The sequence below is a fragment of the Ovis aries genome, chromosome 1 (assembly GCF_016772045.2).
Source record: "Ovis aries strain OAR_USU_Benz2616 breed Rambouillet chromosome 1, ARS-UI_Ramb_v3.0, whole genome shotgun sequence".
Lineage (NCBI taxonomy): Eukaryota > Metazoa > Chordata > Mammalia > Artiodactyla > Bovidae > Ovis > Ovis aries.
In genome coordinates this window covers 28,889,457-28,911,187 of record NC_056054.1, presented here as the reverse complement: position 1 = coordinate 28,911,187, position 21,731 = coordinate 28,889,457, and the positions used below count along the sequence as shown (strand labels likewise).

Sequence of the window (21,731 nt, the reverse complement as noted above, 5' to 3'; positions counted from 1 at the left end):
CCAGGACACTGACCTATCCTTTAATTGTTTGGTGCGAGGCATGTTAGGGGGAGGGGCGTTACTTGTTTATTGGAACAGCGCAGTTAAAAAAAAAAAAATCAACCTAGGCTAACAGTTTCAAGGCTCCCCTAAAGATGTATCCAAACAGGCAGCCAATCAGCGCTTACACAGCTTTTTCTGCTTGACTCTTTTAAAGAGACAGTGTTTTATCACATTTAAAGAGAACCGCGCTCTAAAAACAGTCTGAAAATGGGGGAGTCTTGCCCTGTTTGGTTGGTTTCTCGTCATAAGAGTGTCTAATGAGGGACACTCAGTGTGTCCTCGGGTTCTCGGCGTGGGCAAAAAGGAGTCAGGAGCAAATAGCTGGGTCACTCTGCCAGCCCCCTTCAATTTCCCATTGTACACCTGGGTCACTGACAATGGAAGCTTCCCCTCCCCCCACGGCTGGCTCTCGTACCCCACTCCCCAATTTAGCTCCATTTATTTGAAGTTTGCAGATTTCTGTGACGCGTATTCCGCGCAGCGGGGCGCCCAGGTGACAGCCCCCTCTACCCTGGAATGGCACCATCTCTCCCGGAGAAGCCGAGGGGCTAACTTGCTAGGGCGGGCAGACCTTGGAAATTTGGGAGCAATCACTCTCCCTTCTCTTAGCTCAAGTCTTCAGTCCCTTCCCCCAGGTTCCCCAAAGCAGGCCAAGGGCCATTTTCGCGCGACTCCACTTTGGGGTTTTCCAAAGTATTTTAATGATCTAGTAAAGGAGCAGCCGCGCGCCTCGGCGCCGGCTCGAGCCGCCCAGCTCCCAGCGTGGAACCCCGGGCCCTGCGCTCCGAAGCCAGACTAGGCGAGAGGGAGGACCACGGGCGGGGCGGCCAAGGGTGGGGGCGAGTGGAAGTCTGGGGAGGGGGTTGGGGTCGGAGCCCACGGGAAGGGCAGGCGAGGGGGAGGGGGAGATCAGGGCTGGGCTGGCGCGGGCTGAGGCGGGGGGAGGTGAGGGGCAGATAAGGGAGAGGGACGTGGCGGGAGGGAGCCGGCGGTGCTCGGCTCAGGGGTCCGCGCCCCCTCCCCTCCGACTATGCCGCAGAGCCCCCCGCCCCCCACCCGCTCCCCAGCGGTCCACGCCGCGGAGACCGCGGGTCGGACCCCCTCTTCGCGGGTGCCAGGAGACTAGAGCTCCCCCTTCTCGATTCGCGTCCTCTCCCTACATCTAGAGAAAACAGAGGCTCGCGCCCGCGGACACCCCCAGTTCGCCCGCAGAAGCAGGGACAGCGGCTCCTCGGTGGCGGCCTCAGCGGGGACTGCCGCGGCTGGGCGCTGACAGGGCGTCCCTCCCGGGCCGCCCTGGGCCCGCCCCCGCGCGCAGATTGGCCGAGGCACCAATCAATCGCGGGACGTTGACGCCCGCCTCGATCCCTCGCCGGGGTAGCCACGTTCGGTTGAGCTCCAAGTAGACCAGCGGCGGCGGCGGCGGCAGCGGTGCAGGAGGCGCAGAGGGCGGCGCAGGCGGAGCCGGGCGGGCGGGCGCGCGAGCGAGCCAGCGGGCAGCCGGGCCGGCGGGCGAGCGGCGGCGGCGGCGGCACCGGCACTCCAGGCCGAGCCGGCGCAGGAGGAGTTCCAGGGCGATGGGGCCGCGGCCGGGGCTGACGCTTTGACAGCTGGAAAGAGCGCGGAGCCAGCGCCTGGGGGGGAGGGAGGGGAGCGCGGCGAGGAGAGCGCGAGCGAGTGTGCGAGCGAGCGCCGGGGAGGGGGCCGGGAGCGAGGGGGCAGCTCGGGAGCAGCCGGAGCGGTAGCGGCGGCGGCGGCGGCGAGGAGGCTCGGCGTCCTCTTCTCTGCAAACCATGTTTGCCAAAGGCAAAGGCTCGGCGGTGCCCTCGGACGGGCAGGCTCGGGAAAAGTAAGCCCTATTTTCCAAGTGGCGGCCGCGCCGCCGCCGGGCTGCGGGCGGGTGGTGGGAGGCAGGTGGGCGGGCGGGGGCTGCTGCGCTCCGGGCCCCGGCGCCGCCAGCCTGGCCCCTTCCCGAGGCCGCGGCGGGCGGCGTGGGAGAGCCCATTGTTGGGAGCCGGCTGAGGTTGGGGCGTCGGGGGGCGCCGCCGGGGAGGGGGCATTTGGTGGCCCCGGGGCGTGCCGGGCGCGGGGGCCCGCGGAGAGGGGTGGGCGAGGTCCTGCGAGCCAGCCGGGGCATCCGCCCCGGCCGGGGAGCTCGCGGCGGTGACCGCACTTTGCCCACCGGGCGCGAGCAGGGGGCGCGTGGCTTCTTGCAGCCCCGAAGGCTCCTTTTGTCCGCCCGCGGCTTGAGGAGTGCGTGGCGGGGGCTTTGTTCGGCCAGGAGCGCTCTGCCTTCCCTGCCCTCGGCCCCACCGCCGGCCCCGCGCCCTCCGGGGCGCCGGGCTGGGCAGGGACAGCGGCGCCGGCTTGGCCCTAGCTTGGGGGACAGTTGTTTTGGGGGGAGGTGGTGAGGGCGGCGCTTTGCTGCCCTCTCCAGAGCGCGGAGCACCCCGGAGTCCAGGACTGAGTCTCCCCGGACCCTCAAAACTGGGGAGAGGGTGGGTTGGTGGCAAGGAGTAGGTCGGGAAAAGAAGCGAGGCTCTGGGGTCGGGCGGTTTGCGAGTTTGAGAGACCTAGGTGGGTTTGGTCCCGACGCTACTTGGAAGTTCAAGTTCGGGGGCTGCTCTTCAGCCCCCGCGGCTTGAAGTAAACGCGTCTCCTGGTACCCACCCCCTAACTGCTCGCACCCTTGGCCCCAGGCAGGACCAAGCTAGCTGCTCACCTCTGGTCGGGGCCACAATGGGACAGCACGGACAGGGTTGGAAGCCGGCTGGTATGGTCCAGGAGCGAGCACCAGTGTGATCTGACGCCTTCCCTCTCTCTCTGTGCCCCCCTGCCCACTCTCCAGGTTAGCTTTATATGTCTACGAATATTTACTGCACGTAGGAGCACAGAAGTCTGCACAGACCTTCTTGTCAGAGGTGAGTGGAACTCCCCCAGTCATCCAGTTCTTGACACCCCCTCCTCCCCATCGTTCTTAAAGCCTTTGTTTTCTGGAACAGCCACTGTGGCCACCATTTTGAATTTTTATCACCTTTTGGCATTTATTGTTAGTTGGTCTTCACAGCCTTTTGGCTCCGGGAAGCCCCCAGCCCACCCCTTCCTTCTGCTGCCCTGAGCTGTCTCTGTTCTCTCCATTCTAGATTCGATGGGAAAAAAACATCACGTTGGGAGAACCGCCTGGGTTTTTGCACTCGTGGTGGTGGTAAGTTTGTGATAGTTTTGTGTGTGTGTGTGTGTGTTTTGTTCTGAGCCCCCCGGGGTCCAAGTGAACAAAGACAGGGGGTCTGGAGCAGGCTCCCTGTGCTTTAGTCCTCAGCATTGTAGAGAGCAGGGTGCCTCTGGGCCCTCAGACCAGGACTGGCAGAAAAGGGAAAGGGCAGCAGAGGTCGATGCATAAAGTTTCTGCCTCCTCTTTTCCCACTGGTGAGAACCTACTAATCATGCCTAGTGTTGCAATAGAAATGCCTTACTTTTACATCTCACTCTGAAGCAGTAAGCACGGACTTGGAAAAAACCTGAAAGGATTTTTGTCAATTCTGCATGCTGCTTTAATTAGAGGGAGTGGGGGTGGGGCAGGACCGGTGGCTGGGATACCAGGTCTGTTTTACAACTGGCCTGTCCCTTCCTTTTTCCTCTATAAGCGAAACTTTGAGAGAAAGATCCATGGGTACCTTTTCCAGGCACCCTGAGAAAGAGCAAGAGGAGGCTGCCACTTCCTTTAAAGATACTGATTCAGACTGACTGGATGTTCCCGCCCCCAAACCCCCACCCCTCTAAATAGCCCTGAAACCTCCAGGTTTCATTTTACTAAGACCTGGCATATGCCTGTCGTTGGTAGTTGGGGGCTGTTTCTGTGACCCTCTCCCCAGGCCCCTGGGCCCTGCCTGCCTGGGACCACCAGAGATCCGCTCCTGGTTTGCAGCCCCCCAGGAGGGAGGCTTAGGTTTAGTGGGAGCAGTTGCTTTGAGTAAGACTTGGGTGTTTTGTGAGACCGATCGGTGGAGTCTTTGACATCTTTTTCAAAAGGAAAAGAGAGCAGAGTGGTTTTTGATATTTTGCTGCAGTTCAGTGCCCCATCTTGGGATCTTAGCACTTTTACCTGACCGCCAGCTCGGGTTACTGTTTCAAGTGTCTTTGAGATGCAGGGGGATGAAATGTCTGTTCTAACTTGCTGCAGAGAAGATGAGTTTTTAATTACTTCTGCCAACCTCGCAACTGCAGAGTTGGAGGCGTTTGGTGTGGTGTAAGGATTCTACCTGTAGGAGTGGGTGGCCGGTCTTCTGCACTTTTGTTTTCCGAGAGAAGTTGTGTGGCTGGGGCTGGCCGGTCTGGCCACCACGGACTTTGCAGACACTTAGGCTTATGAGTAAAAATTACTCAGAAGGGGCCAGGGAGTTTGTCGTGTTAGAAATGTAGCATGTAGAGGAAGTTAATCAAATATGTGCAGCCTCAGAGCACAGAAAGGAATGTTCTGCTGTTAGTAGGAGTAGACTGTCCTCCCTCTACAGTTAATAAAAGTCCCCGATTATCCTGTTCTGTGCTTAATCACTGCACCGACCCCCCCCCCCCCCCATATACAACTTCTCCAACCTTATCTCTGCCTTGGGAACTAGAGTGTGTCGTGCCGGGCTCCGGCAGTGGGGACTCTGTGATTTGACACTGACGCCGAGCAGATGACCACAGCCTTTGGAGTGGGAGGAAGCGGTGGAGCGGATCTGAAGAGGGCCAGGCTGCGTTCCTCGCACACCTGGAGTGAGATGCTTGTCCGCTGACAGATAGAACTGGCAGTTGAGATGGTTTCTTCTGGGCTGGCTGTTTATAATGACGACAGGAGCTCTGGTCCAGGAGTCAGACCTCTGCTCTGGTGCACACTTTACCCTTCAGGCGAGTTCCTATCCCTGGGCCTCGGGCTCTTGACCTGGAGAGGGTTTCTAAGGCTGCTTGTTGATACCACTGACGACCTCATGTTTGTATAGGGTTTTGTTGGTTGACAAAGGATTTGTCTGTCTGTTTTCACATAATGCAAAGGGTTGGGGTGACCATACAGAAATCACAGAGGGGAGTTAGGCTGGGAAATCTCCCCCCAACCCTGCTTTTGCTGGACAAGTGGCTGTCTGAGGGGGGGTGGGCTTCATGTCATTGTGGAAAAACAAGATACTTGATCATCCATAACCTCACCTTTGGGTGATGGATTTATGTTCTTTGATGGGCAGGGGAGGAATGGTTTTTATATAGGAATGCCTTGGGGGAGGGCCTAGGTGAGAGTGTGGGTGAGCTGGCAGGGGTCTGTGGTGGCCAGACCCCCCAGCCCCAACCATACAACTTCTCTCAGAAAACAAAAGCGCACAAGACCCATCACCCACTCCTACAGGTAGAATCCTTACACCACACCAAACGCCTCCAGGGTATGGGCTCTGGGTTAAGAACCTGGAGATTCTCTTTATTGCCAGAGTCACCCAGGTTTCTGTGTATATGAATCATAGTCGTGACTTTGACAATTTAATCCTTTAATGAAATGCAGCCATTTGGGGTGGAGGTGGGGGTGTTCATATGAGAGATGAGACGGGCATGGATTTTCACCCAGATTCCTACCTGTCCTCCTTGGGCATCCGTGCGTGTGTTGCACTAATGGGCTTGAGCCTTCATTGTCTTGTGTATAAAGTGGGAATAAAATCACCCACCTTACAGCTCTTGGGGGTTACAAGCAGTGTCATGGGCATGCACATAGTAGGTGCCTGAAGGGTGAGAACTATTGCTCTTACTGCAAATGCCAGGCTGTCAGAAGAGGTTGGGTCCATTTTGTTTTGTAGACTGAGTTTGCCCAATGAAGGCTGAAAAGGTAGGACTGAGCCTTGGGGAGACCTGGTGCTGTTAGTACCATGCATTGTACACTTGCCATTGGGCACACAAGTAATAATTAGTAACCTGATCTTATTTTATTTTTCGACTTGCAGCGTATTTTGGGACCTTTACTGTGCAGCTCCTGAAAGGCGAGACACTTGTGAACATTCAAGTGAAGCAAAAGCCTTTCATGATTACGTGAGTAACAAATTTTTAATCCTGGCAATAATTACAGGTTGGATAGCTTGAACTTCTTTAGTACCAAAAGCAAATACACAGCCAGTTGGCAGTGGTCTTTGTTTTCTCCTTGCCTTTCTTTCTATCCTCCCCACCTCTCTGCTTCCCTTACCCCGTACCGTCCTCCGGCAGCTGTCTAACTTGGTAAACGGTATTTCATAATGTTGTAATTATGCAAAAGAGCATAGACACCTATCTGGAGCATTAAATGGCGTTGTGCAGGGCTCAGCCCTGTGGGGTTTATGTTCTGATTGAGCAGTCTGCTGGGGAATGGGGGTGACCAACCCTATTTGGTGCGGGTTTGTGAAAAAGTTGACCACAGTCAAGAAAAATAAAAAGCAGATATGAAACTTTTGTTTTGGAGTAGAAGGTGTGTTTTGAGTGAGATTTTGGTGCAATAGATTCTTAGGTTACTTTCCACAGAGTGATCTTTCAGATTATGTTTTTGGGTATGTGTGTGTGTGTGTGTGTGTGTGTGTGTGTGTGCACATTCGGAGAAGGCACCGCACTCCAGTGAACTTGCCTGGAGAATCCCAGGGACGGGGGCGCCTGGTGGGCTGCCGTCTGTGGGGTTGCACAGCGTCGGACACGACTGACGTGACTTGTCTGTGGGGTTGCACAGCGCCGGACACGACTGACGTGACTTAGCCGCAGCAGCAGCGTGTGTGCACGTTGTGTGTTTGTGAGTGGGGGCCTTGTGTTGTGTCCACCAAGATGTATACTTTGAGGTCCTTGGCTGGTGCATAATACTGTGTTCAAAATGTTCTTGTGAAGAAAGTTAGATCACATTGTGTAGTGCTTTGTACTCTATCAATCCCTTTCCCTGGGTAAGTTTCTTAAGAGTTATGAAAGGCATATAAGAGAGAGATCTACTGCCTGTCCATTTCCCACTGAGTCCCCCCTTAAAAAAATTGGATTCCAATTGGGGTGGAGTCAGATTTTCGACTGTTTCAGGTGAAGCAGGTTAGGATCTTCTGGAGGTGGGTGGAATGGAAGGGGAAGGGTCTGAAGATCTTCCCAGCCTCCTTTGCTTCCTGTTGGTCTTGTAGAAAGTTAAGTGTTTGTGTGTGTGTGTGTCTAATGTGTGTGCACACGTGTGCACTCGAAAGGTGGGTTATTTGATTTTCCACTTGTGCTTGAGGTGGGGAGGAATGGTCCCTTGAGCTCCAGGACACGGAAGTTGGTTTTTGGAATGTCATCAGGGACCACCCACTTGTCCAAGCCATGTTCATCCCCTGCGTGCAGTTTGAAACTGGTCTGGGAGTCCAGAACCCGTTTGGTTGAGTTTCACAAGTGGTCAAGTCCCACGCCCTGAGTATCTTTGTGGTGAAAATTTCTCTGTGTAGTATGAGGACTTAGAGATGCCGCTGGAGGCTCCCTGATTTTGAGAATATTCAATGTGATGAAATTTTGCTGACTGTGAAGTTAATACTCCTTGGTGTGGGATGCTGAGAAGATTGACCAGTTCTTGTGCCCTCTCCAGGGCTGAAGGAGAGAAGCTGGCAAATGGTACTTATGGCCTGGTGAACTTTTAGTAATAAAAGGTGAGAGGGCTGGTTCACTTGTGATGTGGTTCTTCTGGGAAAATTGGTGGTGGTGATCATAGGGTTTCCTGAGCTGGAGGCTGGAGGATGGGGGCGGAGGCCAAGAGTTACATTAGCCATATAAAAATACTTGGGGAATTTGACCTTTCTACTTAGTAAAAATCGTGTGTGTGTGTTTGTGTGTGTGTTCTGTGTTTAAACCTGTGGACAGCAAGTTCCTCTGTGGCCTGTATTTAACTGCTATGCAGATGGTTCCATCTTAGAGTAGGGATTGGTGGAGATACCTATTTCAAGTTACTCTCTTGACGTAGGATGTCTATGCTGTCTTTTAGAGAAGTTAATGATTTTTAACTAAGTTTAGCTCCCTAGTAAATAACGTAAGATTCTTTAGCAGTTTGTGGTTTGGTCCGCAGTCTTAAAACAGTATGGTGGCAGTGAAAGTTTGCATGGGTTTTTTTTCAGTAATTTGTTGAGGGAGGGCCGCAGAATTGTGTAGAGATTGCTGAAGTTGGTGTAGACCTTTAGAAAATGCTAGCAAGGGCTGAAGTCACAGGGATTGAGGCCCAGGATTCACAGATCTTGGGATCCTTCTGGATTGGGATCCACTTGATGTGATGTGATCTGAGAGTCAGGTCACGTGAGAGGAGGGCTGGAGTGATGACTGGGGGATGGGAACGGACCGACCATCTTTATTGTGAAAGAGTTACGGGGGGATGGGCATTGAATTGCAGAGATGACAGAGAAGCAATGGGAATTTTAAAAAATATTTAAGAAACTGATGAGAAGGAACCCTCCCTCTTTTCTCTGTGTCCTTCTCAGATCTTCATGTGGTCCCACAGCTACCGTCTTCTTTGCCCTAACTTCTTCCAGCTAGAATTACTGCTGCAGCCTCTTCCTGGGCTGCCTTCCTCTTAGCTGGAGTGAGTGCCTCTCTTACCCATCATGTCACCTTTTAGCTTCTTCGGGGAGGACTTCAGGGTACTTGGCTGCGTGCACATGCTGATCACTTCTTTCTCTCAGTGTCTGTACAAACCACCTGTCCAAAGCCTTTGTTGATGGTTTTCGACGTGCTGGGCCCCTGTGCTGAGTGCTCTAGGTTCAAGCTCTCGTTTCAGGCTGCCAGTGGCCCTGGGAAAGAAGGCATTTTGTTAGCTCTATTCTGCAGATAAAGAAACCGAGGCACAGAATGGTTATCATAGCTGTAAGAGTTAGGATCCAAACACAGGTCATAAGTGACTCCAGAATCTGTGTTCCTAACACTGCTGAGACTTGGCCCCAAAGGTCCACGGCAGATGTATTTGCACTATTCCGGCCAACTTCCCATTCAGGTTTGTCTTTCTAACCACAGCTTATTAATTTTTTCCATACTAGAGCCTAGTTATCTACAGTGCTATTCATTTCTATAGCTCCCACAATACTTTGCACATGGTAGGCATACATACTGAATGGATGAAGGGATTAAGAAACTGTGGGTAAGAAAAATATACCCATTTTGGGGCATTTTGGTAATCTGAGGTCAGTGAGTAACCTGGTTTGGAATAGCTGGTAGAATATTGGAAGATGGTCTCTCAATGACTCATTTTTGCTGGGTCATCTTGAATTAGGTGATTTTAATATGTGTTAATGTGTGTTATCTTAAATCCTTTTTAGAAGATAAAGTGGAGTGTAAATAAGAGTGTGTGCTAACTGGCCTTCTGTTTTCAACCAAGGAAATTCAGAGGTTCTCATGGTTTGTCCGTGAAGCTCAGGTACTTGCTTGGGCCTCTGTGGGTAGTGAGTGTGTGTGGGGCGCGGGTGAGAAGGGACTCCCATGGGACTGGGAAGGAACTCATCATGGAAGATCCTGCTCTTGGCTTTCCTAGGGAAGTAAATCTGTGTTCCTGGCAGGTGCTCTCCGCTTCCTGGTGGTGGGTTAAGGTGTGGTGACCTCAAAGGTGCATCTCTCTGGTCCAAGCCAGGCTACAAGGCTGGGAATGAACCAGGTGACTCAGTCAGAGGAGACTGAAATTTTCTTTGAATTGGTGAGTTTTTATTTGAGTCACAGTCTATTTCCGCCCCTCCACACCTGGCAGCTTCAGTTTGCTTGGCTCATTGTGTATAAGCCAAATTGCCCTGACGTTGACCACACATAACTCAGAGGGATGCGGGCTCAGTCCTTGGAATGGACTTTTCTGAGAAATGGGTTTTTCTGAAGTCAGCAGAGCCCTGAGGCCATGGGAGGAGTCTCACAGGGACCCAGGCTGCGGTTTCCTTGCTGTTCTCCTGTGGCCAGAGCAGAGGTTCTCAGATGCTGATGAAGCCTTTGGGTTCTCTTAGACACCAATGTCTGTCTGGTCCTGGCCTTTCTTGGAGTGGACACTCCCACCCACCAGCTCAGTGTCTGAGTTGAAGGTGCTGGAGAGCAGTGACACTCAGCTTGCTCTACTTTACAGAACTCTTTATCATTGCATGATTGTAGTTTGACTTCATAGCTGCCAGGTGAGCAGGTTTTATTATTAAACCTGACCCCTATTTTACAGATGAAGAAACTGAGGCCTGGAGTTGAGATGGCTTGTCTGAGGGCATATAGCCGGGAGGTGGCAGAGCTGGGACCAGTTCCCAGTTTTTCAGATTCTACCTCCTAGCTTTTGACAACCTTCATTTGATACAGAATTCCTACAAAACAGAGGGAAAGTATTTGCATTTGACCCAAAGCGGGCCTGTGTATAGTCACTGAAGAAATAATTCAGGGGAGAATTAAAGCCCCTGTGAGGTGAATTGCAGTCGAGAATTAAAGCCCCTGTGAGGTGAATTGCAGTCATTGGCAGAGATGGGACCCAGGCTCTGGGAAGGGAGTTTGTTATGTTGCAGTGGCTGTCTTGGCAGGAAAAATCCGAGAAAAGCTATGGCCTTCCCTTCCAGAAAACGCGTGTGTCCCCACAGAGGAGACTCTGTGCAGGATTTCAGGAGGCTCATGGATGCTGTCCCAAGCCCCACCCGTCATCCCCAGTGAAGAACCTGGGGTTCAGAGTGGACGTGGAGTCCATGACCTTGGCAGGTGTTGAGCCTCAGTTTCCCTTTTCTGAAGATTTTCGACCCCTTTCAGGTCAGCCTCTCTCCTACCCTTATGCACACCCCAGCAGGACTCAGCTGACCCCCATACCCTGCACCCCCAGCTGTGAGCCTGTCTCTCCAAGTGGGTTGGTTAAAGTCAAAAAGCGCCCCGGAGTCCTGGGTGTGGACGGGAGCTGAGGTATTTGTGGCTCTGTGGCAGGGGTCCAGCGTCCTTGGTGGGTTTGAAATAGCAAAGTGATATTTGAGAGGGCGCTCCTTGGATGTGCTGAGCTGAGGTTCCTGCCAGGCGAGGAGTGTCTACGGCTGCCAGAACCCTTTGGGAACAGGGGCGTGAGAGGGTGGCATTGCGGGCAGGGGCAGCTCCGAGGAGCTGGGGGCGTGCTCTCCGCCGCGATAAGCCAGCCTAGCCATCTGCCCAGAAGTCCTGGCAAGTTCACGGCCTTGTGTTTGGCTCTGACCCTTGGCACCCTTGTGTGGCAGATTATAAAAACAAAACATACACACAGTTGTTTCTTTCCCTGCTTCACTTGGAGCTCAGACCATGTTATGGCCTTTCTTCGGGCTCCCGCCCTGTTTGTTGCAGCTCCTCTTAACCCCAGAGGCTGCCAGACTCCTCCATCGGTAGCTAATTAAACACTAAATGAGTAACTGGAATTGCTTTTTGCCAGAACCCGGGCAGTGTGGCCACCTTAATGGGTTTCAAGTGGCAGCAAGACCCCAAATTGCAAATCCTTGCCCTTTATTTCAAGGCGGGAGGTGGGGCGGGGGGAGTGGTGGGGACCCAAACAAAGTTTTTGGCAGTGGTCACTTCATTTGAACTCCAAGACCAGCCATGCGCTCCAGTCTGTGCATAATGCCATCTTTGTTAGCTAAGCCTTTGCAGACTTGGACCAAGAGTTAACTGAGTGCCAGCCACCGCTCCAAGGGAGCCGGGAGACACCCAGCTCTCCCTGCAGCATCCCTTAGGCCATTTAGATTTTCCAAGGGAAGCGGGTTCTCCAGCAGGGACCTCAGGCCAGAGCTGCCTTGCCCCTTCCCTCGACCTTCCCGCCTCTGTGGGTGAGTGTGTGTGTGTGAGCGTGAGCTTAAGCCAGAGCAGCAAAGGGGAGGCGTGTGTGTTTGAGGGCCTGTCAGCCAAGATAACAGAAATGTTACACTAGCTGTAGCCTTTATAATAGTGTCTAGGGTTTAGAGTATTTAGAAAAATTAATCTTTTTTAGCTTGGTAATAATTCTGACCACGGCACAAGTGCATTAGACGATTCACATAAACTTCTTTAATACATGTTGCTGGAAGCTTACAGCAAATAGACAATAATGATTGTTTTTGATTCGCCAGGGTAATGGGGTTTTCTGTAGTGTTGCTGAGATGAGTTTTAGAAATGTTTCTCTCCGGTGTTAACGATACCTGCGCCCCAACCCCACCCCGTCCCCCTGCTCCCCCACCTTGGACCCTGAATCCCCTGGATTTTGAAGGGCTTGGGTTCTGCCTCGTGGCTAGGATGGACACCTGAGTTCTCGTTCCTACTTTGTCATTTCCTGGCAGGGCAGACTTCTGAAGCCTTGGTGTCCCCATCTGTAGAATGGGGAAATGGTGATTCCTGGATGGGTTTGTTGTGAGGGTTCAGTATGATTGTATATGTAAAATGGTTGTCTCTCAGTGGCCAGCGCTTGATGAGTTAGTTTCCTTTCTGTTTAAAGCCCTAAAGTTTTCCCCCAGAATCTTTTAATACGATGATGATAGCAGCATATTTTTCTGGGAGAGCAGGTTGACGCTAGTAAACTGGACACTTAAACTACCCGCTGATGCCCTCTGGTGCCTGGACTCCTCTGCTGTGTCTTGGAGCCCTCCCTTCAATACCAGTGTCTTGTCTCCCCCCAACACCCCTGTCAGGGGCAGAACAGGCAGTCCTGGCATGGGCTGGCACTGATAAATGGTCCCTTGAGGCATCTGTGCCCCTTATCTGTGTTGGACAGAGCGGTCCTGTTCCACTCCCGTGTGTGGCTGCTGAGTTGTTAGATGGGAAACGCTTGCAACTTGACACGAACAGAAACCTGAATGCAAATTTGTTTCACACGCTTTGTTAGCTGGAGGGGTCTTTACTTTTCAAGGTCCATTCTCTTAACTGTGAGGTGGAAACATGGGTCATCCTTGCTCAGCCCGCCGTGAGGGTGGCTGTGATAAGGCATGGAAGACCATCCAGGAAAGGTTAACTGTGGGGGTAGCGGTGGTGGTGGTTTTGTCCCTTAGTTGTGTCCGACTCTTGCAACCCATGGACTGTAGCCCGCCAGGCTCCTCTGTCCATGGGATTCTCCAGGCAAGAATAGTAGATTGGGTTGCCATTTCCTTCTCCAGGGGATCTGCCCCACCCATCGATCAAACCCACATCTCCTGTATTGCAGGCAGTCTTTTCTGCTGGGCCACGAGGGAAGCCCAGCTATGAGGGGCCTGCTTATAAATGCTTGTAAGGGTGACCAGACTCGAAAGCCCTGCAGTCTTTGTCTTCTTCGGTATGTATGTTGCTCTGGCCAGCTTCGGGCTTCACTTGACCGTTGGATTGAGTGAGGAGTCCGTACGAAGGGCCTTAGGGAGAAGGCGAGGAAGGCATGTGTCAGCCTTTGTAGGTCCACCGGAAGCTAGTTCTGGGCACGTGGGCTACCATCTCTGTCAGCTTCCTGGGAGGAGCCTGAGGTCTTGGTCAGCTGACCCCCAGACCAGGAGCAGAAGACACTTGCCAAGTTTCGAGGTGTTGATTCAGTCCAATTACTGAGTGCCTGAAGTGCTCAGTGACTAGTGGAAATGCTACCTTGCTGCATTTCCAAGCTGTGTGAACCTGGGCACCTTAAGTAACCTCTCTGTGCTTCAGTTTCCTCAAATGTGAAACGGGGTTAATAAAGTTGTACCCATCTCATGAAGTTGTTCCGAGGATTGGATGAGCTTACGCAGGCACACACATTAAACACACACACATGCATACATGGTATGTACAGTGCCTGGCACAGCGTAAGTGCCACACAAACGTGTACTATCATTCTGTTTTTAAATTTGGGCCATGCCATGCAGCTGGTGGGATCTCAGTTCCCCCAACCAGGGATTAGAGCCTGGGCTGTGGCAGTGAGAGCATGAGGTCCTAACCAGGCAGCGCCTGGTGCTGTCATTCTTATTATCTCACTTGAGGCCTGGTACGAGTTCTGGCTTTCCGATGGCCTAAAGGGAAGCAGCAGCAGGACGATGCTCGTGTGAGAGGTGTGCTCCTGGCACGCACGAACCACCTGTTGGTTGATGAGCACTCTGGGTCCCTAGGTTGGAATCCACCTTCTTCAAGCAACCACAAGTGACTGGGAGAGGGGATTCACACATGCAGCCTCCAGACCAGCCCTGCTGCTCGTGTGGATGAACTGCTGACTCAACGCTCCTGGCCAGCACTGGCCTGTGATGTGTAGTCAGTGTCTGTTTCTTCCTCTTGTAGCTGCTCTCCTTGCTAGACCTATCTGGAACTTCCCCTGCCCCCTCTGATCCAGGCCTGGTTTTTCTATTTGGTACCTGAGATGGGATTTTTGACCCCCTGCCAACCAGCCCTGCCATAGAGCAGATGCCAGCCTGGAATGTGGCTGCCTTCTCCGGCCTGCCAAGACCACCCCCAGGGGAACACTTAACTCCCCCCACCCCCTGGAATTCTGTGGGTTTTACTCATTTGCTATTTGTTGTCTGGAAATAGAGTGACGGGGGTCCCTATTTTAGGTGGAAAGCTCCTGAGGCCAGGAGCCCTTATCTTCATCCCCTTTCTGCTGCCCCTGCTCTTGGGGCCTATTGCAATTTTGAGTAAATCGTGAGGGTGATGAGCTAGGTTCCAGGCCTTGAGAAGAGAGAAGGGTTTGATCCCTTTCCTAGGGATCAAGCATGTTAAATAAATATGCACTCTAATGGAGATGGGACAAGTAGTGAATGGTAACTGTGAGTTGTGACCCATTAGTGCCTGGTGGAATCACCTTGGTAGGTCATGAACCAGCAATTAAAAGAAAAGACTCTGGAGCTTGCCTGGGAGTCTGGTGGTTAAGACTCCATGCTTCTGCTGCAGGGGGCAGAGGGGGAACAGGTTCGATCCCTCGTTGGGGAACTAAGATCCTGCATGCTGCAGCAGTGCAGCAAAACAAAACACTAAAACAAAAAAATGAGCCTCCGTATCACAAAGAGTAAACATAAGCATTGTTTCAGGAAGCTTCTCCTTTTCAGCAGTGTATGGGTGCCTGTAAATAAACAGGTGCCCTGGGTTTTCCATGTGAAATTTGCCTTATTGCGAGTCTCAGTCTAAACTTTGAGAAGGCTGAAGTTGAACCTCGGGTGCTGTAGGTTGTGTGACTTTGGCCAAGTGGCAAGTGATGGCTGACCTCAGGGTCCTGATGCGCCATAGAGAGGGAGTCATTCCCGCCTCCGAGGGTCCCTGGGCAAATTGATTCCCTGCCTTGCTCCTGGAGTGGTGCCTGGTGGTTCCTGGGGACCTCTGCCTTTGGCATTTGCTGCTGTGTTCTTAGCGCCTGGAGCCTGTGAGAGGTGACCAGCAGATGCCTGCAGAGTGCTGAATAAGCAGTGATTCCTGCTTGAAGTCTGTCACTTGCCCCTGCCGAGTGGCAGCTCCTCTTGCCTGTCTGCGGTTGAGGTGGCGGGGGCGGCTGCTGGTCCCCGGCCCCCTGTGGAGCGTGCTGTCTGAACATCTGCAGGGCTCAGGCTCTGGTCGCAGCAAGAATCTGGAGAATAGGTCTCAGGGCATCCTGTCTGACCCAGGTTGGCCCAGCCTTCCAAATTCCCCATCCCCTCCCGGTGACAGCTGTTTGCACAGCTCCGAGGCGGGCTTTGTGTCCCCTGTTCTTTGTGTATTTGGGTGAAGCGCCTGACATTTCACTTCTGTTTTACAGTCCTCTGACCTTAAGAAGCACAGCTGCTCCCTGAGGCCCCTGTCTGAGGCTTTCCTCTGATCCTTCTCTCCCAGTCACAAAAGGCTGTTTGGAGAGCAGACTCTGGTGTGGCAAACCTCTCCCCAGCCCAGGATGCTGGCTGCAGCTTCACGAGTTCTTGGAACGGACAGAGTGTGGCTTTGGCCACGCTGGCCGAGGGTAGCAGTTGGCTGGTGGGCGATTATTCCCGTGTGCCTGCTGCGTGCCTGGCCCTGTGCTGGTTGGTGATGGGACTAAAGCAGTGCCTTGGTAGCACATAGGATTTGGACTTCGATAACCAGGGATCAGGTTCTGATCAGGTTCTTTCAGGTGGCCTTGGCTAAGTCGTTTGGCCTCTGTGAGCCTTGGTTTATTTGTGATAAGAAATTATGTGAAATGAGGCTTGTCTTTTTTTCTGCCTCTCAAGGTTTTTCTTTTTTTTTTGAAGACATGTGAAAGTGAAAGTCTCTCAGTCATGTCCGACTCTTTGTGGTCCCATGGACTGTCCAGTCCATGGAGTTCTCTAGGCCAGAATACTGGAGTGGGTAGCCTTTCCCTTCTCCAGAGGATCTTCTCAACCCAGGGATCGAACCCAGGTCTCCCGCGTTGCAGGCGGATTCTTTATCAGCTGAGCCGCAAGGGAAGCCCAGGAATACTGGAGTGGGTAGCCTTTCCCTTCTCCAGAGGATCTTCTCAACCCAGGAATCGAACCAGATTCTCCTGCATTGCAGGCGGATTCTTTACCAACTGAGCTATCAGGGAAGCTCAGAAGCCAGGTGAGATCATATATTAATAAAAATAGTTTGTAAATTGTGGTCTATTTTAAATGTAAACAAATCATCAAATCATAGAATGTATATCAAGAAAGAACCTCTCAATTTACAGAGGGGGAACTGAGACCTGGGATAAGGTGGTTGGTCAAAAGTCTCTGGCCAGATGAGCCCCTGATTCTCGTGGCTGCCCCTGACTTTAGAAAACCTCCACTGAGGAGGTTGGCACCCGCGTCTGCATCTGTGCCATTCGGTGAGAGTTCACAAGCCACCTCTGGAAGATGCTGTGGGCTGGCCTTGGCTTTGGCTGTGCGGCCTGTGCTGAGGGGGCAGACAGCCCAGTGGGCAGGCCTGGTGCCGGGCGTGCGCAGGCAGCCACTCGTTTCTGCTGTCTTTTAGAAGGCTTCCAGGAGAAAATGTTATCCTCTCTCTGGAGGCTCTTCCTCTTGGCAGCGCCCACTGGTGTTACACGAGGTGCTTCTGGCCACGGCTCTGGGCGCAAGTGTCCCTGCGGGTCTCAGGGCTGCTGAGCCGCTTCAAAAGGGGATTTTACAGCATGACAGGGAATTTCAGCCACCGGGTTATCTCCGAATTGGCCAATTGATGGTTTCAGCAGAGCATTTCAGCGTCGGGGAAGCCAATACAATTTGAGTTAGTCGTGATGGCTGCCACTTTAAATACCGCGGTGAGTGTCTGTCAGCAACTAATGTGCCGCACAGGGCCTCGCAGAAAACCTGATCACCCCAGCGCTTCAGTCTATTCTGACCCCGAGCTACGGAAAATGAACTTAAATCTAGTGGGCTGTCGCCACCTACTTTCTTTGGCATTATTTTGCTAGCAGCATCTTTGTCAGAGGGAACTGGGAGAGAAGAGAGCGGGCACATGTCACAGTGTGTGGCTGTGCGCCGCCCCCCACCCGCGTTTCTGGGGAGGAGGGGTCTTCCACAGGGAGTGAGCTGCGGGGGCCTGGGGTTCTTGGTGAGGGATGCGCTACTGATGTGTAGCGTTGCAGTTTAATGATGGCAACTCTCTAACGAAGGAAACTAGTGTTTATTGAGCACTTACTATATGCCCCCCGCCTTTTTTTAAGTGTTCTTATTCAGTTCCCATCTTATTCAGGCTGGGTAAGGGACAGGATATTCTTCCCATTTCATGAAGGAGGAGCTCATAACAGCACGCAATGATTGCGTGCTAACTGTGTGGTCAGGCACCTTTCTAAGTGCTTAGGGTCTTCCTCAAGGCAGCCCCCTGGGTTAAGTTCTGTTTTTATTCCTCTTTTGTAGAAGAGGAAACTGAGGCACTTGGATTCAGGAATGCTGAAAGTGAAAGTCTCTCGGTCCTGTCCAACTCTGTGAGCCCGTGGACTGTGCAGTCCATAGACTTCTCCAGGGACCAGAATACTGGAGTGGGTAGCCTTTCCTTCCCCAGGGGATCTTCCTAATGCAGGGATTGAACCCAGGTCTCCTGCCTTGCGGATGGATTCTTTACCAGCTGAACCCGCAGGTTTGGTTGGTTGAAGGAGGGCTTAAACTGAAGTGCTCTTCACCACTGTACCACAGTGTCGCCCTGAGAATTAACGCCAGGTTTGGCTTCTTTGCTGCGTAAGTGATTAGTGACCTGTTGCCTAGCTCTGTTGGGTCCAGATTGCAGGACTAGGTGGGCCCACAGGGGCAGCCCAGCTGAAGTGCTATCTCTGGGTCATCTGGTTAGTGACAAAGGGGCGGGGCTGGGCTGGTTTTCAGTGTGACCCAGGAAGGAGACATCTTGCTTCAGGCTCACATACCTTAAGGAAGAGTTGCCCCATCTCTTCACTTCTAAGGTCCCCTTTTTATTAATCCCCTACAACCTGGTGTGGACTCTGTGCTTGAAAATGTTTTATTTACAAATAGGTTGCATACATTGAGTCACCATTAATTTTCCTGTGAAGAAATAGGAAAAACAAGAACTGTATAGTTATTGATGAGAGCTTCTCATCAGCTCAGAAAGCATTGGGAATGTGGGGTTTGTTTCAGTTGGGGCAGACCTGGTGGTGGTGGTGAGGTAGAAACAATCAGCAGCAATGCTCTAGAGCCCCTGAAGTTTCCCAGAGACCTGGTGAGAGCCATCAGGCTTGGGGAACTCTGACTTAACCTCTTTGCTTCCCCCACCTACTTAGCAACGTAGATGGCTCCTTTGAGCTGTGTTCCTGCATTGCAGGTGGATTCTCTGTTGTCTGAGCCACCAGGTAAGCCAAGGGAGGATACAAAAGTGATTTCTGAAGCAGCCTTTATTGCACGCTTATCCCAAGTCAGGCACTGTTCGTGGGCATGTACCAGGCAGAGGCTGTTTTTATCTCACTCCTTTTAATGAAGAAACTCAAGGCTTCAGGGCCCCGCTTCCTAGCCTTTGAACCACATTATTATTTTAGTAAAATTTTAGGCTGACTTTGACAGTGAGGGACCCTGGGAGAGAAAAAAAAAAGCTCTTTGAAAGAATTGGATCATTTTCATAGAAACCTGTAAATGTGTGTCTTTAAAAAAAAAAAAAGATGTTAGTGACAGTTTGCTTCCCAGTGAGATGAATGCAGATAAACCTATTTTGACTGTTAACTTATTTTGTTGCTTAAAAGCCACTGACATGTAGCATTGAATTTATTTTTCTTCACAGCGTTTAAGTGTTTGCCACTTCTTGAGTGACGTGTGTGAATTTGGGAATTGCTTGTACTTTGGGGATCGAGGCCGCTGCTTGCACTTCAGGATTTTGCCTTAAGAGGGGCGACTCCTGGGAGGGTTTGTGTGGGCATAGGATGGAGCCGAGAAATGGCTTGAGACCTGCGTGTGTACCTGAGCCTCAGGATGCTGTTGGAGCCAGAAGCTTGCTCTGAAGTTGGGGTCACGGTGGAGAACTTGATCACAGGAGTCTCTGTGACTGGAAGCCTAAATATTTATTCTGTTCTGTCCCTAATGAAAACAAATTGTCAACAGTTGTTCAGTAACTGACTAAATTAAAATCTGTAATTAGTCAATTAGATTAAAGAGTTGGCACAACCTGATTGTATCATGCTGGTTAGTTATTAAGAGAAAGGGTGTGATTTTTAATTACTGAATGCTAATTTTGACAGTTTCAAATAGAAACAGACGTGTTTTTTCCCCCCTTTTCCTAATTCTGAATGGTTTGGAAAGTAAAGACATGCAATGTGTAAATTGTGTTGTTTTGAAGGAAAATAATCCGAGAAAGCCCTTCTGTGGAGTGGAGGGATTTTAGTTAAGAGGCCACACTGGCTTTGGTTGAAAGGGTTGGTTGGAAACCTTTACTTTCTTGAAGGAAGGATGGCCCGGCGTTTGGCAGCTTTGCTTTTGCTGTAAATGAGAAGTTGGATTTCAAGCAATTCAGTCACTGAGTTAAAGTTCTTTCTAGGGTCTCTCCAGTCTCTCACCTCCAGGGGGTTTTCTGACCAAGGTGAGATGCAATAGAAGGCAGGATCCGGTGAGGACACTGCTGTGTGTTTGCAGCAGGGTGGGGCCAGAGGCACCAGCGCTTGTGAATGATGTCAGAGTTTTTATAACCGAGCAACCCAAGGGGAGGAGACAGGAGGAATGAAAGTTCTTTCTCCTCTGCTTTAGAGCCTAGGAGCTGAGAGCTGGGGCTGGAGGTGCCAAGTGTAGAGGATCCAGCTGAGAATGGGCTGGGGGCTTCGAGGAGAAGAGATGCCGGCCGGCAGGCAGGGGACTCTGTTAGGTAGTGGGTGGGGACAGATTGAGGCCAGAGAGGAGAGGGGCTTCTTGCTGGGGAGGAAGATGGAATTAGAATAGGAGGGCCCAATTGTGGGTTTAGAGGTTTGGAAAGCCAGCCAGAGAGTTTGGGACCAATTGGGGGGCCAGTTTGAAAATAGAGCAAGTCCTTCTTCCCGGTTTGTTTTTCTGGGGGATGCTGTGTCATTGCGTCCCCTGCAGATGTTGGATATGGGTTGTAAGCAGCCTCAGAACTGAAAGTGAGCTCTGAACTGCTTCCAGCCACAGACCCCAATGAATAGCTTGGATCTCCCTCATCTGCAGAGAGGCCCTCCTCTCTCCCCTCTCCCCCTCCAGCTCCTAGGAGTTCATGCAATGGTCTGCTCTAGGTGCTATAAGGGGCTAGGCATGTGGGTTGTTTTAATTGGAGAACCCCAAGCCACAGAAAAGATCCAGGGGCCACTGCAGGAAGGCCACCCACTGTTTGCTTCTCTTTCCCAAGTTATGGGGGCAGTGAGAGGTTAACAGCTCTCCAGTGTGCCAGCTCCATGTAGCACACTGGGCATCCTCCCTGAATGGGGGAAGGCTGCTGCAGACCCTGTGCCTCCAGAACCACATGGGTGGTATCATTGGTGTTGAAGCACAGGTTCGATTTTGTGCTGGCTGGGTTTTCTATGATCCTTTTTGGAAGCTCCAGTTAAAATGGCCTTTTTCAAGCACTGGTTTTCAAGATTTAATATTAGAGCTGTTAGTGATCTAAAATGAGTCATCTTTTCTTTTTGTTTTTAAAGGAAGCAATTTTGCTTTTTGTGTCTGGCTCTATGGGAGGGATGCTGGGAACCAGGGTGCAGAGAATTGGGTAAAGTAACCTGGGTTTGAATCCCCCGACTAGAGCCTCTACCACAGTGTAACCTGTGCCCATTGCTTCACCTCTGAGCCTCAGGATCCTCATTGTAAAATGGAGATTGCACTCAACTTGCAGGACTGCTTTGAGGCAGTGGTGCAGAGTGCCCTAGAAGATGCCCACTGAATATTTCTGGGATGCTGGAATGAGAGGTTGAAAGTTAGCTAGTGTTCTTGAGCAGGTATCCCTACTTAGGGAACTGTGCTGGGTACATTTAGACATAGGGGTAAATGAGAAGAACAGAATAAAAAGCAGGAAGTATTTATAAGTGGTGGATTGGTGTGTGTTCTGAATTTGGAGTTTCTCTTTCAAACTCAGGAGTCACAGCCAAGGTTAAAGAGGTGGTGTGAGTGTGTGTGTGTGTGTGTGTGTGTGTGTTGTGGCAAACAGAAGAAAGGAAGTAACAGTGCTGGAAGAGAGTTTATTTTAAAAGCTTCCCCAGTGATAGATTTGTAGCTCTGGGTAAATAGAGAAGCTTGTAAAACTTAATTAATTTTCTTCCTGAAGTCTGTTTTTGGTGGGGACTAGGGGTGAGGACAGAGCTTCCAAATGCTTTTAAGTTAGAAGTCTGTGTGTCCTGGGTTCAGTCCCTGGGTTGGGAAGATCCCCTGGAGAAGGGAAAGGCTACCCACTCCGGTATTCTGGCCTGGAGAATTCCACTGACTGTATAGTCCCTGGGGTCGCCAAGAGTCGTA

The 21,731-nt window shown here is 51.7% G+C and overlaps 1 protein-coding gene across 3 annotated transcripts in view; it reads left to right on the top strand.

Moving 5' to 3' along the window:
- Positions 1 to 1,393: 1,393 nt before the first annotated feature.
- Positions 1,394 to 21,731, top strand: part of SSBP3 (single stranded DNA binding protein 3) — a 165,889-nt gene continuing 145,551 nt past the window's right edge. For all 3 annotated transcript variants that reach the window (XM_042248427.1, XM_027970549.2, XM_027970542.2), the window contains exons 1-4: positions 1,394 to 1,891; positions 2,891 to 2,963; positions 3,186 to 3,247; positions 6,000 to 6,084. In XM_042248427.1, coding sequence (XP_042104361.1) covers positions 1,836 to 1,891; positions 2,891 to 2,963; positions 3,186 to 3,247; positions 6,000 to 6,084 — 276 coding nt within the window. In that variant the 5' untranslated portion in view covers positions 1,394 to 1,835. The remainder of the gene's footprint in view (positions 1,892 to 2,890; positions 2,964 to 3,185; positions 3,248 to 5,999; positions 6,085 to 21,731) is intronic.